This window comes from Pleurodeles waltl, chromosome 2_1 (assembly GCF_031143425.1).
Source record: "Pleurodeles waltl isolate 20211129_DDA chromosome 2_1, aPleWal1.hap1.20221129, whole genome shotgun sequence".
Lineage (NCBI taxonomy): Eukaryota > Metazoa > Chordata > Amphibia > Caudata > Salamandridae > Pleurodeles > Pleurodeles waltl.
Window position 1 is genome coordinate 379,860,087 of NC_090438.1, and position 15,676 is coordinate 379,875,762.

Genomic DNA, 15,676 nt, shown 5'->3' on the forward strand with positions numbered 1-15,676 from the left:
CAAATCCATCTACAGCATCTGCTTGCATTTGCCAGTGATTCTTGGTGGCCTTGATGGCCAATGGCCCTTCTGCTATCTGGAGACTGACATGGGACAGCTTGTAGGTGACTTCTATGATCTTCTGCAGCCCCTGGACCCTGCAGATAGACTTCTTCCTTCACCAACCTGCAGTACCTTCACCTCTAGAAAGGTAGGCATTGATACGTGCACCGCCTGGGAACCTCCGAGGGTACTGAACTCTGCCCCCTTCCTTTTCAGGTCTTTAATGTCCAGAATTCGTCCTTGGGTTCCACTGGCTGCAAAAGCAGCTGGACAAGCGAGACCTCCATTGACTTCAGCGAGGGTTTCCAACCTCCTTTCACCCCTATGCACCATGGTCCCCTCACGTAGGGACTCCGGTCCTCTGGGTATCCTTGGGTGGGGACACTCTCTAACATTCCTCCTGTTTGTGGCTCTCCTCGGGGTCCACTGGGAAGGGTCCCAAAACTCACGAATTCCAATTGCCACTCCCCTGTGTTAGTCTATGGGACAATTAGGTAGGCAACCACTCTGCCCCCAGTTGCTTGGAACACTTGCTGTACTTACCTTTGGTCTTTACATCCCTCCCCAGCCCCTAGCTACCTTGGTTGGGTTTGCTATTTTCACTTTCCACATACTTAGTGTATGGTTGGGCCCCATACATTTTATGCTCTTTCTACTTGCTATTTGGCATATATATTGTGTGCAGATATCTCGAAAAGGAGACACATCAATGCTAGTCTAGTAGCTAGTGCTGTAATAAAGAATCCTTTATTTTCTGCAACACTTGTGTGGTTCTTTCTAGTGTGAGAGTTCCTGTCTGGCTATTGTGGTATTGCAAGTGCTTTACATTCCTCTTGTATAAGCTTTAGCTGCTCGCCTCAGCTACGCCTAGAGAGCTTTTGCCATCTGGACACTTAAACACTATCAATAAGGTTTGCCTGGACTCAGTATAGGGTGCAACACCATAGATGTGCACCGTAAACTGAGCCAGCTTCCTATATGTCCCTTAAATTATAGTTTAGACCTTGTCAGCTGTGTTTAAGTTACATCCATACTCTGTACAACATGTGCTTCCGTACCAGGCACTGAACAGCCTCTTGATCAGCCCCTCAATTTCAACTTCTCTAAAGGGCATCCAATAACAACCACATGTCTGTCATACAACTAGAGCCACAACATAGTAGCTGTCTTTAGTCCCTGAAGACCAGTGGGCTGTGTGAAATTTAACAGCTCATGAAAAAAAAAAATCTATAAAAATGAACACACACACAAAAGTATCTTCCAGGTCGTGGAGAAAATATTGAATGAAATATAATATCCAAAATGATGTTAAAGGAAGTAAGGTACTAAAAGGGAGAGCCACTGCAGATTTTGCCCTAATGGCTGAGGAGCCCATGTCTGACAACAAATTCACTGCCAAACCAAGAGACTGCAAAACCTCTTAAGGAAAACAATACCTCACCAGGATGTTATTTAGGTAAGGGCAAACAAGCCCTTGGGAGGTGCAGAAAGGCACTGCTCTTCTACTTATTTTAGTAAAGATAGTGCGAGGGCAAAGTGGAGGACTTTGTGGTGGTACATAATCCATGTGATCAAAAAATTATTTCAAATGATGAGCCTGAACATGAGGTTATGTCTCCCTGAAGTCCACTGGGCTGAGGGTGTTCACCAGCTGGAGAAGCTGGTCATCCGTTGTAGGAAGTATATACTATCTCAAAGTGAGAGATAGTGTGCACAGAACCTAAGGGTTCCCCTTAGAGGTAAGACAGTGGCAAAATTAGATAATTCTAATGCTCTATTTTGTGGTAGTGTGGTCGAGCAGTAGGCTAATCATAAGGCATTGTTAAGCATTTGTTGTACACACACAGACAATAAATGAGGAACATACACTCAAAGACTTAACGCCAGGCCAATAGTTTTTATATAGAAAAATATATTTTCTTAATTTATTTTTAGAACCACAAGTTCAAGATTTGAAGTAAATACATAAAACGCACGGTACTCCACACAGGTAAGTTGGGAACTTTGAATTAGAGCAATAACATACACAGTTTTGGTTAAAATGGCAATAAGCTATTTTAAAAGTGGACACAGTGCAAAAATCAAAAGTTCCTGGGGGAGGTAAGTAATGGTTAGTTTGTCAGGTAAGTAAGGCGCTTACAAGTCTAAGTTCCTGGGCATAGGCAGCCCACCGTTGGGGGTACAAAGCAACCCCAAAGTTACCACACCAGCAGCACAGGGCCGGTCAGGTGCAGAGGTCAAAGAGGAGTCCAAAACACCTATGAAGAACAGGGGTGCTCTGGTTCTAGTCCGCCAGCAGGTACCCACGTCCTCGGAGGGTAGACCAGGGAGGTTTCGTACAGCACTGAGGGAGACACAAGTAGGCACACAAAACACACCCTCAGGGGCACAGGGGCGGCCGAGTGCAGTGTGCAAAGGAGGCGTCAGGTTTTGTATTAGAAACAATGGAGGGACCTGGGGGGTCACTCTAGCGGTGCAGGCAGGGAACTGGGGGCTTCCTGGGCTAGCCATCGACTGGGATGGGCAGATGGTTGCCTGAGGGTCACTCCTGCACTGAGGTTCAGTTCCTTCTGGTCCTGGGGGCTGCAGGTGCAGTGCTTGGTCCAGGCGTCGGGCTCCTTGATACAGGCAGTCGGGTCAGGGGGAGCCTCTGGATTCTTTCTGCATGCTTCGCTGTTGGGGTCCGGGGGTAGTCTCAGGTTACTCACGAGGTCGTAGTTGCCTGGGAGTCCTCCCTGTAGTGTTGGTTCTCTGGAGCTCGAGCTGGGGGCGTCGGGTGCAGAAGGTAAAGTCTCACGCTTCCCGCGGGAAGAGTGAGGTCTTTAAAAAGTTGCAAAAATGTTGCTAAGTTGTTGCTGTTGTTGAACAGAGCCACTGTTCACTGGAGTTTATTGGTCCTTTGGTTCAGGGCAGTCCTCTGATGCTTCAGAGGTCACTGGTCCCTGTCGGATGCATCGCTGTTGCAGTTTTCTTCAAGTCAGGAGACAGGCCGGTAGGGCTGGGGCCAAAGCAGTTGTCGTCTCCGTTGTCTCTGCAGGGCTTTCAGGTAAGCAGTCCTTCTTGGTTCAGGTTGCAGGAATCTAATTTCCTGGGTTCTGGGGTGCCCCTAAATACTAAATGTAGGGGTGTGTTTAGATCTGGGGGGCAGTAACCAATGGCTACTGTCCTGGAGGGTGGCTACACCCTTTTTGTGCCTCCTCCCTCAGGGGAGGGGGCACATCCCTAATCCTATTGGGGGAATCCTCCAAAACTAAGATGGAGGATTTCTAAAGGTAGGGGTCACCTCAGCTCAGGGTACCTTAGGGGCTGTCCTGACTGGTGGGTGACTACTCCTTGTTTTTCTCATTATCTCCTCCAGCCTTGCCGCCAAAAGTGGGGGCAGTGGCCGGAGGGGCGGGCATCTCCTCTAGCTGGGATGCCCCTGGGCACTGTAACAAAAGGGGTGAGCCTTTGAGGCTCACCACCAGGTATTACAGTTCCTGCAGGGGGAGATGAGAAGCACCTCCACCCAGTACAGGCTTTGTTCCTGGCCAGAGTGACAAAGGCACTGGTCCCATGTGGCCAGCAACTCGTCTGGTTGTGGCAGGCTGGCAGAAACTGGTCAGCCTAGCACTAGGAGTCGGACTGGTATTCAGGGGGTATCTCTAAGATGCCCTATGGGTGCATTTTACAATAAATTCCACACTGGCATCAGTGTGCATTTATTGTGCTGAGAAGTTTGATACGAAACTTCCCAGATTTCAGTGTAGCCATTATGGAACTGTGGACTTTGTGTCTGACAAACTCCCAGACCATATACTCTTTATGGCTACCCTGCACTTACAGTGTCTAAGGTCTTTCTTAGACACTGTAGGGGCATAGTGCTCATGCACATATGCACTCACCTGTGGTATAGTGCACCCTGCCTTAGGGCTGTAAGGCCATCTAGAGGGGTGACTTACCTATGCCACAGGCAGTGTGAGGTTGGCATGGCACTCTGAGGGGAGTGCCATGTCGACTTAGTAATTTTCTCCCCACCAGCACACACAAGCTGTGAGGTGTATGTGCTGAGTGAGAGGTCCCTAGGGTGGCATAAGACATGCTGCAGCCCTTAGAGACCTTCCCTGGCACCAGGGCCCTTGGTACCAGGGGTACCATTTACAAGGGATGTATCTGAGTGCCAGGGCTGTGCCAATTGTGCAAGCAAAGGTACAGTTTAGGGAAAAAACACTGGTGCTGTGGCCTGATTAGCAGTGTCCCAGCACACTTTTAATCATAACTTGGCATCAGCAAAGGGCAAAAAGTCAGGGGGGTAACCATTAGTTTAGCTCTAACTGGGTTATCAGCCTTGTGGCTAACAAAGAATGGAGATTCTGGATCTCCTACAGCACAGAAGAGACTAGGTGAACATTACGAAAGAACAAAGAGGAGACCAGAGAGAAATGTCTCTCAATCTCCATTTGACCACAGAAATGACCCAAGGACCCAGAGTAACCACCCTGAAAGCTCAGAGACTTAAGAGTCAGTATTGCTTTGGGAAATATGATGCCTTATTTTGGGATACAGAATCAATTATGCTGATTTTGATGAAAGGAGGGAGTAAAAGAGATTGCTTAGAGGGAGACTGGAGAAATGTCTGGCAAGGGCCTCACAGTGAACCCATGCATTTTTTTGGTATGAGGTGGGTCAATGTTGCAAACAAATCATTACAGCAGGAAGGCAAGTGATGCACCTTGTCCGGATCCTATTGTGAGAAATGTATGCCCCACAGGTCATACCCTTGTGATTCTGTCTGAATAGTTTAAAACAAAACGTATGTGATGCAAGAGAGGACAGAACATGACCAAGTTCACACATAGTAGTAACAGAGGCCTCTCCTGATTCCAGGCTCATATACAATATTATGTCCCAAGTAAAGACAAGATTCCACTTAATCATCCATAAATGGTCACCCTTGAGTTCCTTGTCAACGTTGCACCTGGTTGAAAGGTCACTGGAAACATTCATAAGGTTTAATAAAGGAATGGCCACAGTAGGTATTTTCGAGGCCAGGAACTCATGGGTTTGGGCTAAGCATGAAAAGAAATGTGAGGAACGAGTAGAAAGTCATACGCTGAGTCAGGACGTGAATTGAGCAGATGCAACAGTTTGAAAAATTATAATAGGACTCAATCACGTCAGTAATAAAGCCACTCAAGTTAGTAAGAAAAAGACTCCACACAACAATTTTAGCTAGTAAACATATATAAAACATATGACATGGAGAAAAGAGACTCAATATGTAAAGCACAGTTTAGACTCAATAACACTGGCAGTCCTACAAGTGCCACCATTAAGGAGGAAGGGGAGGGCTGGATGTTCCAGTACTGGACGCTTGCTCTTACATCTCAGCAATTGGTACAGAAACGGTTTTTAAGACATTAACTCTTAAATGAACACAGGCTACCTCGAAATATAACGTATGCCTACCTGCCTTCCTTCTTTTGTAGCAGTGGGCCATCTCCAACTCTTCCTCTCGTTCCGTTAGGTATTCTCCATTCTGGTACTTCCGGTTCTTCTGCCGTCGCCTCTTTCTCTTCTTGATATGCCCATCGATCTCCTCATCACTTTCAAAGAGTGTCCAAAATGAACCAACAGGTTCAACCTTTTGGGGAACCTCACGTGTCCGTCTCAGGTTGTGAGATGGGCATGAGATTTCCTCTTGATGGGGTTCCTCTTTTATTTTACGCTGGTGGTATCTGTTCACCCCATACACTTTCCTCCCTCTCCTCCTCTTTGAATGCAGAACATCCTCCATTGGTGGAAGCACCTCATCCATGGTAGTGTCACACTCAGTTGCTATACTAGCAAATGAGCTGTTTGCGCTTCCTGTGGAGAAGAACATTTTAAAATCACTTAAGATTTTTCATTTCATTCGGCACACACAGAACAAAGAGATTTTGCATATTTCCACTTTTTTCCATTACTAGTCACTTCTATTATACCTCTTAATTCTAATTCTTTCAAATATTTATATTTCTTAATCAATTTGTAAAGTCACTTGCATTAAATATTGTAATTGTTTCCAATATTTTGCCAAAAATTAAGTACCTAGCTTTTCTCCAATGCAAACTACATTATTCCTGTGGCTAATTAGAATATACGTACTCCATTTTTAACAACATTGGAGGTCTACCTACAGTGATTCCATGATAACAATAGGCGGTCCCTTGTTTCAATCCAATAAGGTATATGAAAGCCAATGAGGTGATTTGTAAAACATAGAGAGATTGGTCACTGACCTAGACAGACAATTATGCTCTGTGCCATGTGAAAAAAATACACTGCAATGGAAAGGGAGCGTAAACCAATTCTAGAATGACGTACAATGGTGAAGTTACAGAGTTAGTCAAAGAGGAGGTGGTTTTGTACAAGCTTCCAGACACATGGTAGCAACATTGGTAAGAAAAGAAAGGTGAAGCCAGAGGACAAATAAAGTTAGTATTGTTAACATTAGACTCATGCATTATTAGACCAGTTCAGATGGGCATTATCTACTGCAACTAAATTAACACACCATGACTTTGGGTTTGTATTACACTAGAATGGTGCACAACAAACATTTTTTTAATTAACAAATTGTAGCAACGTTTCGTTTGCTTTCAGAGTTTCATCATAAAGTCAGGCTACAAAAAATCAAAACTGAAGCAATTTGTAAAGTCTCAAAATATAAACATCTTATTACCTAACATTTTGTAGTGGAGTAAAATAGTTGAGCAAATATGTTGTAACCATTTTTTGTTCATGGCTTTGATTCAAAACTGGTCTGGGTGGTGAATCCTGTGACACACCACAAAGTACTGTATTCCCTCTGAAGAAGAGGTGCATGCTTTCCTTCAGGAAACACACTCAATTAAGTCCAAGCATATCTATTTCCACAGTTATTAGAGAGCACGACATTTATTTCACTATCATCTGCTCTTGTGTTCAAGGAGTACTAATACTGAATATGCCCAGAGTACCCAAACAAATGGAGTGGGAGGACAAAGTTACTTACCTGTATAAATCGGTTTGCTGTTGGTAGTGCCGTTGATCACAATCTGTACACTCCAGAGCATTACAACAGGGCTTGCTCTTCGTCACAGAATGTCTTGTGGTTTTGAGGTGACCCATGATACCTACCTCTGAGAACCCAACACATCTGGACATGGACTCCACCTCAAATTGCAATATCACATATGAATAAATTCAAGACTGGATGTGTGAAGCAGTATTAAGTCTGTGAACCGGAACTAAATAATAAATATGACGCATCTTGCGTAAACTTGCATTCGAGGGATACAGGTTGGGTGGGTGTGAATCTACAGCATTATAAGCTGAAAACAGATTGCTACAGTAACTTCTTCCATTTGGAGCATGTGTAGCTGTAGATCACATGCTTTGTGTAGTCTAAAAAGTAGTACATTTCAAGAAGTGGTTTGCAAACTAAAGTGGAAGAAGTGTGAAATAGGGTTTTGGGAACAGTTAGATCCACTTGTTTGAATATCCACAAAGTAATGCTTAGTAAATGTACGAACAGATGACCAAGTTGCAGCTTTACAAACGTCAGCTAAGAGAATATTGCCTAAGGTGGCCACTGTTGCCCCTCTTTATGTGAGCAGAGTGACCTCTAGGCATAGCTGCTAATGGGTGCTTAGATTTAACACAGCATATTCAAATACACTTTATGGTCTCTCTGGCTATACTTGCATTTGAAATTAGGCTGCTAGGCAGGGATGTGTGAAAGCCACAAATAGCCGGTTTGCCCTTCTCAAGGCCTTAGTTCCGTCTATATAGTAAATCAACACTCTCCTAACATCTAAAGCAAGTCACACAGAAAAGAAGATGGCACATGGACTGATTGACATGGAAAGGAGAAATGCTTTTTGACAAGAAACAATAGAAAGCCCCAAGGACAACCCTGTGTACACTTATAAAATGGTTCTTACCCCAATAAACCTTGCAATTCACTGACCCTTATGAAGTGAAATGAAGAGAACTAGGAAAGCCTCTTTCCAAGACAGAATTGTTATGGACCTAAATACAGGGGCTCTAATGATGGCTCCCATAAGTTATGTGAGGACAATACTTAGGTTACATGAAGGAGTAGATGGTAGCCTAGGTGGAATGAACAGATTAAGCTCTTCCATAAAGGATTTAATGACCAGTTATATATAAACAGTATGATGTTGTGTATTTTGTAAATAGGCCACCAAATGTACTCTGATGAGTAGGCGAGTCCCAACTTTTGCATGTATAATAAATAACATAAAACATCTTGTACAGTAGCTTGCAATGCTTGTATATTAAAAACAGAACAGAAAAAAACTTTTATTTTTGCTAACATGGTGAGTTGTCTAGCCTTCCTCCATTTTTTCCTGCTTTCATGAGGAAGATGTAATTACCCAAACTCGAAGATTTCTGGTGAAATATTGTAAGAGTGAATAACTTGGAAACTGGGCGCAGCAAATGACCCTTGTCTACCAAGATTTGGTCTTGGCACAGCTGTAGCTTCTCATAAGGATGTATGGACCTCTTGAGAAGTAAAGAAAACCCTGTATGCCTTGCTCATGCTGGTGAAATAAGGAGGAGCGTTCTTCATTATTTGTCTGATGTTCCTGATTATACAAGGAACCAGAAGAAGTGGGGGGAAGGTGTAGGCACCTATCCCTGACCAACTGATCCACTGGGCAGTTTACAGAGACTGGGGGTGAGAGGTTTCTGCATGAGAAGTTTTAGCATTTTGCATTTTCATATGTGCTGAACAGATCAAATGCTGGTGTACCTCAATGTTCGTAGTACTGATTGAGCACTTTTTGATTGATCTCCCACTTGTCTGCTTGCTGATGATGAATGGAAACAAGGGGTTGGATGAAGTCTGCTCAGGTTACAAGCCTTCTGTGAGGATATTGGCTTTGAACACAGACAATAGGGCTGTTAAATCCGATGAGGGACCAGCAAATGAGACAGCCCTATTCAGCCCAAATCAGTAACTGGGGCAGCGTCCAACTCACTGGCATCAGTAGCTCAAAGTAGAAATTGTGGAAATGATATTGTGGTGATAATTCAACCACATCATCATCAAAAGTTGTTTGACTTTAGAGTCTGATCCAAAAAATTGGTAGAGTGCTGGAGGACGGCTCCTAGGTAAAAGCAATCTTTTGTCAGAGTCAGAATGAATTGGCACCTGGCACTTTGTAACTGTTCTGGGAAGCAACCTCAGTCAAAGCAGAGACAAATTCGCTTTGGAGTCACACGAAAAAACAGCATCTTCCTCAGACGTTAAGCCACAGTAGAAGTGGCAGGAACCGTTGTGGACCTTGGCGCCATACTTGAAGTCTTTTGCAGAGTCAGAACTGACTCCAAAATGGGTTTAGGATGTACAGATGGTGCCAAAGACGGTCCTGCCAGTGGTAATTCGAAAGGAGGCCTCTGTAGGTCTGTGTGGCCTGAAGGCGTGCCAGAGGGAGCTGGGTGGGTGCCAAAGATTCACAAAATATCTTGTGGGATCAGTCACATATATCCGTATGTCACAGTCCATACAAGGTTTAAACCTAGTAGTTTGAGGAGCGGACATGTTCCCATGCACATTGGAAAATAAGATCTTTGACAAAAAAAACATGTCAACTGACAAGACAAATGTTGGCAACTATCTCCAGATCCACATATGAAGGCTTAAAAATAAAGGAACTAACATAAGCATGCAAGGGTGGTACTTAAAGCTAGCAAGGCTTACATGCAGAACAAGGCCAAGATCGTCCGGCTCCAGTATGGCGCCTGACTATATCCACAAGGTAGGAAATGTAAGGTTGGAAGTATCCAGCAGGAAGGTGGGAATTTGAGAAGGATGATGGCCTGTAGCACAGTAAATCAATTAACAAGAAGGTGGGAGAAGTGGGATAAGTAAAGGCGAGAGGTAGAAAGGGGGAAAAACCCATGAGATCCACAGAGGAGAAAAGGGCATGAGTAACAGCATGCATATGATTGGTTAATCAATATACAATCCTAAAGTTAAACTCTGACACTATTCCCATTGAAGTGGTGTATCAGAATCAGTCTGATCATGGGGGTGATGACCTCTGAAAAAGAAGGTCTAGCAACTATCTAGGAGAATTCAGAATGTAGCATTCAATGGAATAAGGATTGCATGGTCTGGTGTAAATCCTGATTTTTTTATTTTCATTATTAATGAGTGTAAACAGGATATTATGATATAATTGGATCATACTGCAGATCACAGGAAAAAGCAACTCAAAAAACAGCCTGGATTCATTTCTTGCAAGCAGCAAAAACCAATGGCATGTCCTTGTTTCGGAAAACAATAAATGGCCCTTTTTTGGGCAGATAAATCGCCCTTCTCAATAGTGTCTTCTATTGCTTCCCAATATTGGATTAATCACTTTACAAAAGTATTCAATCCTTTAAAGGACAATAATGTTATATCTCATTATGAAATATCAAAATTAGAAACCAGAGTCTTTTTTTTCCCTGAAGGAAGTAATAACTGCCATCGATAAAAGTTGTAGAGGAACTGACCCAGATGGTGTCCCTGTGGACATCTATAAAAACATCAAGGACCTGGGTGCCCCACTTTTAACTAATATCCTCAACGCAGCAAGGGCCGGGTTTCTCCCACCCTCATGGCAGGTGACCATTATTATTCCCTTCATGTCACAGCCCAATATCACTTTTGGATTCTTCAGCTAAGCTGGTGGGTAGGGTCATTCTAGAGAGGATGGAACTTTGGGCAGAGGAGCACTCAATTTTAGCAAAGTCTCAATACAGTTTCAGGTAGGGTTTGTGAAAAAACAGAACAAGCACTGCACCTTAATATGTTAGAGGAGAAATATACAAGTTTGAAACCTGGTTTCCTTTATGGACCTGAGCAGCGCTTTTGACTTGGTCAACCATAATAAGTTGTGGATGACTTTGAAAACATTAGGTGCTCCCGATGAACAAGTAATTAAGTTTATCAAACTTGGCTTGATATCACGAACAGCAAATGGTTTAAAGCACTTAATTAATGCCTTCACTGCATTTATGAAGAGAAGGTATTGGATGGTTAACTTCAAAAAGAGCTTTACTATGATCCGTGGTAAGGATAGGCCAAAAACACGAACACACCATACAAACAGGGAGCATACAATGAGAACATCAACATTCTCATAATTAGGGATCCAATTTTTTGACTCAGGCACTTGGACCAGGCACAAAGAACATGTTTCCACCAATATATTGCACACATCAGAAGGGATTTTCAGATTTGCTTAAAACAAAAATAGGCCCTAAACCGATAGCAGAAATTCTAGCCATACATAACCACAGGTGCATTTGTGGAATCCTGCGTGGGGTGAGTCTATGGGGCTTTGGTTCTAAATTTGATAGCACAGAGACAAGAGAACAAGTTACCTAGACACTTGCTCACTCTCCCGAAATCCATACCTGTGTATGTTATACATAAGGAGTTAGGTATAACGTTCATTGAGGATGTTCTGTATGTTAACCCGGTCTTCCTCTGGCATGAGGTGTGGACGGATCCAGAAACATTCACAATAGAGCTACTAAAGTATTGCCTGGATTTAGATCACCCCCATAGGATTAGATGGCTACAAAATATTTATTTTTTAGATAAATTGGGCTATCAATAGCTCTTGCAAACATCAACTTCGATAAATAGTTACTGGAGGAAGAAATTTAAGTTATTATGTATCGCCACTAGAGAACAAGAGCGACCTCTTGTTGCGTGATGTACAGATGTTTTCCCTTCAGTTTATCAGGATGATGTTCAAACCCTATCTTTTAAATATTCCAAATCCATTCCATTGATATTTACTTACACAATTTTGTTTAGATTTAGTTCATCATTTGATGGAATGCCCCTAGGAAGAAACAATGGAATAAAGATAAGGTTTCATGTCCTTGCGATGGGACATCCCTCCAATCTACCTATAATCTATCTAGGAAATTACATTCTTCGTTGATGGAACAATTGAAATGTATGATTTCCAGTCGTATAGTAGAATGCTAAACTATGGTGATCAAGCAAGGAAACTCTTTGGTTTTTTTGCAAGCAATAAGGGTTGGCACAAATTGACAATTCTGAAAGACTGAAGAGGTGTAACTGTCTCACTCAACTAGACAAACAAGATTTTTAAAGATGATTACACCATCCTTCACATACAACCATTGGCCTCACAGCAGGGCACTGAGTACAGCAGAAACCATCAAAATATAAATCACTGGAAATACAAAAATCCAAGAGACCACAGCAGGAGTTGGGTGTTGAGGAGGGGGGGTGTTTTTAGGGGATTGGGGGAGAGGGTCTCCAATACGTCACAAATAGTTTCTAAAGTGCAATAAGAACAAGCCTTTGCAAAGCCAATAGGTCTCGCCATTAGGACCTATTGGCTTTACCAATGGCTTTTATTAATGTTAAACAACATGGGAAGGAGAAAAATACATGGGTGGGGCAGGAGAAAAACACAAAAGAGTTTGCAACACGACGGAGATAGCAACTCAGAAGGGGTATTTGGCAGGGGGAGACTATGGCTATGAAGTAGAGAGCTGGAAAATACCTGCACTCTCAAGGAGTGCTTAGGCTAAAAATAAAAAGTAGTCCCTCAAAGGGAGAAAAAGAAATACAGACATCAGCCGATCAGAGAGACTGTAAAGAGGATATGCGTTTGTGGCAGAGCCAGACTGGGGAACCAAGAGCAGCCCTAGAAAAAAATGCTCAGACCATCCTCACTCCCTTCATCTTACTGTGCATTCTGTTTATTTCCATCAATCAATCAATCCCTGCTTCTCACTCTTTTTCCTCTGTGATAGCTTTCTCGCTACCTTCACCCTATCTCCTTCCATTTCTGTCTCTAATGAATCCTCCTGTGCCTGCAGCAATTAACCTTGGGGAGCTAGAGAAAGTGACCCAAGCACCAGGTGCAACTCTGGACTTTCAAACCAGACCTCCAAGGGGCCCTGTTCACTGGCAAAAATCCTGATGGAATAAAAAGCCTATATTGCCCTGTATAAAGGAGGGACAAACACAAGATGGACAAATAAATATAGCTATCAAATAATAAGTACGCAAATCAGAGTGACAATAGAACCAAACAATACTAAGCAATGGTCAAGCTGTAAGTTATCGATAAGCATACAATACGTATTTTAAAACCAGACAGTGTGCACTGTCCGGTAGACTCAACTTGAAAAGCAAAGGAAAAGAGTGAAAGTTAGTCATCCCCTTTCTGCCACAGGCTGTCAACTGTTGTTTGGGTGTGCCACTGCCAGGACTGCTGTATATCAAGCCCATGGTATTTCATGTAAATGTATACTAGCCCACTACTGATTACCTTAGATTTTGGTGATAAGCTTCAAAAAGTAGTCCTACATATATTTGCTCCCACCTTCTCCTTGACTCCACTCAGCTTACACTTTCTCTCTTCATGTTGTTCCTACCTCTCTGGGTGCCACTGGCTCTTCCCCACTCATTGTCTCTCTGCCATGCTCCCGACTCGCTCTGTGCTCTCACTTTCCCTTTCTTTCATTGCTCTATGTACTTTCACACTGTACCGCTCCCTACCTTCCTTACATTCCAATCATATTTATTTACAACATAGAACAATAACAAATATCCTTAGGCTTGCAAACGTGAAAACGCATATTTATGTTGAACCCACCCACTCTCTTTGATCAGGTCTGCCAAAATCAAATGTTGTGAAGATATTGCCATTGTTAATGCACTTTCAGTAAACGGAGCTGAGGGGGCAGAACTGGAAGTCTGCCAGACCTCTAGTAACTCCATAACATATTGCAGTCAGATAACAGCAAGGACTTGTGTCTGACCGGTGAGACCTCTAGTGATGGGCTAAAGTACTAAGAGCTAATTACAGCTTTTCAAATCTCTGAGCACACAAATGTCACAGTTGAGTGTTTTTCAATTGGCCTACTGCCTAATGAGTCACGTTAGAATTTCAACAAACACATGAGACTAACGTCAGGCGTGCCAAGTTTGTATGGCAACATTATCTCTGAATTGTTCACAGTGAAGACTAAGGGAGTCATTATGAACACGGCGGGAATCCCCGCCGTGCTCATGCTGGCGGTCTTATCACAGACCGCCAGCCCCCTTAAGTCCCTGCTGGCCAAATAAATAACATTCTGCTGGGCCGGGACATTGCCGCTGCACCAGCACCCACAACACCGTAAATCGGGAAGTGACCTGCGCGACGGGGCACTGCACGGGGGCCCCTGCACTGCCCATGCCAAGCGAATGGGCAGTGCAGGGGCCCCCAGGGGTGCTCCGGAGCACAACGTCCACCAACCTTTCCCTGGCGGGTGAACCTGCCAGGGAATGGCTGGCAGAACAAGGGTTCTTTATCTGTCGGATGAAGAATTCCGCCATCGTCAGGCTGCCTGTCGGCGGTAGCCTGGCGGTGGTGGAAGGCCACCTGTGGCGGTCCCCACTTCATTATGTGGCGGTTGAGACCGCCATGCCGGTGGTGGAAATTTCTGCCGCCATAGGCATGGCAGTCTCGACCGCCAAGTTCATAATGAAGGCCTAAGTCCAAAATGTACTTTATTTGCAAAGAAACCTGTCCTATGACTCCTAAGTAATAGCCTACGCTCATGGACTTCAGTAAGTGACAGTCAAATCGACTTGCTTAAAAACTCCTGTCAACTCCCAAAGGCAGGTCCTTACCTAAACTCAACAGAGCTTATTTACAAATGTAAATAAACGTGCATATTTACTACTATAGCTAGCTGTAACACTGCACTTCTTTGCTATTCACCACTTCATAGTGTGGACATCATTGTCTCTAGCCCTAAAATCAAGATGTTGCACATTCTGCAACAGGATTTCGGAGTGTAAAGTTACTACTAGTAACTTTTTGTACACATAGGGGGAGATCACCACCGCGGCTGAATTCTCCCTATGGAAAACCTCATGAAAAATTGCTAAAGTCTATTGTTTTGTAAATTATTAAGGGATGTTCAAGATGGCAGCCGAATAAGTTAAGTTTACGGATGCTCCACTGTGGCCCGCAAAATCCTCATTATCGGCCATCTGCCACGTAACACCCAGTAAATTATGTTCTTGGCTGGATTGGCCTTCTGATTGCTCAGGGATCCGCCAATGGGGAAGAGAAGAAATTACGATCATGTATTAAACTCAGTGTAGGGGGAACACCAACCCAATCTGGCGAAGCCAGCACAAGATGCAGCGCCTTCCAAGCATTACACCTATGAAGCAGCACCCACATAGGAACGTAGCCTACTAAGACTTTGACTTTACAGTGGGTATAGGAGCCTATGCGGACATGGTAGCATCACCTCTTCCCTCATTCAATCAGTACTAGTCGTGTTCGAAATGAAGTGGGAGGCTACTGAGATCCCCCGGAGCTTCAGAGAAGAGCAGTGACCATGGATACACTGCAGCCTGTATGAATCGTAGTTAGTGATTTACCTGCTGGTGAGTGATCCTCCATAAGACGATGCACGCAGAGCTCTATGTAGCAGCATTAGGAAGCTCTGTGGGTGAGGGCCACGGTTTCTCCCAGGGGTAGTCCTCAACCATAGAAGCCACAGCTCTTTGGGTGACCCCAACAACCCAGCTCCAAGAGCAGGCCAGGAGACCCTC

General features: G+C 43.8%; 1 protein-coding gene across 7 annotated transcripts in view; it reads right to left on the bottom strand.

Moving 5' to 3' along the window:
• The window catches only part of BCORL1 (BCL6 corepressor like 1), an 860,657-nt gene that overhangs the window by 326,325 nt on the left and 518,656 nt on the right, over nucleotides 1-15,676 (bottom strand). For all 7 annotated transcript variants that reach the window (XM_069212828.1, XM_069212837.1, XM_069212844.1 and 4 more), the window contains one exon: nucleotides 5,491-5,889. In XM_069212828.1, the coding sequence (XP_069068929.1) occupies nucleotides 5,491-5,889 (399 nt within the window). The remainder of the gene's footprint in view (nucleotides 1-5,490; nucleotides 5,890-15,676) is intronic.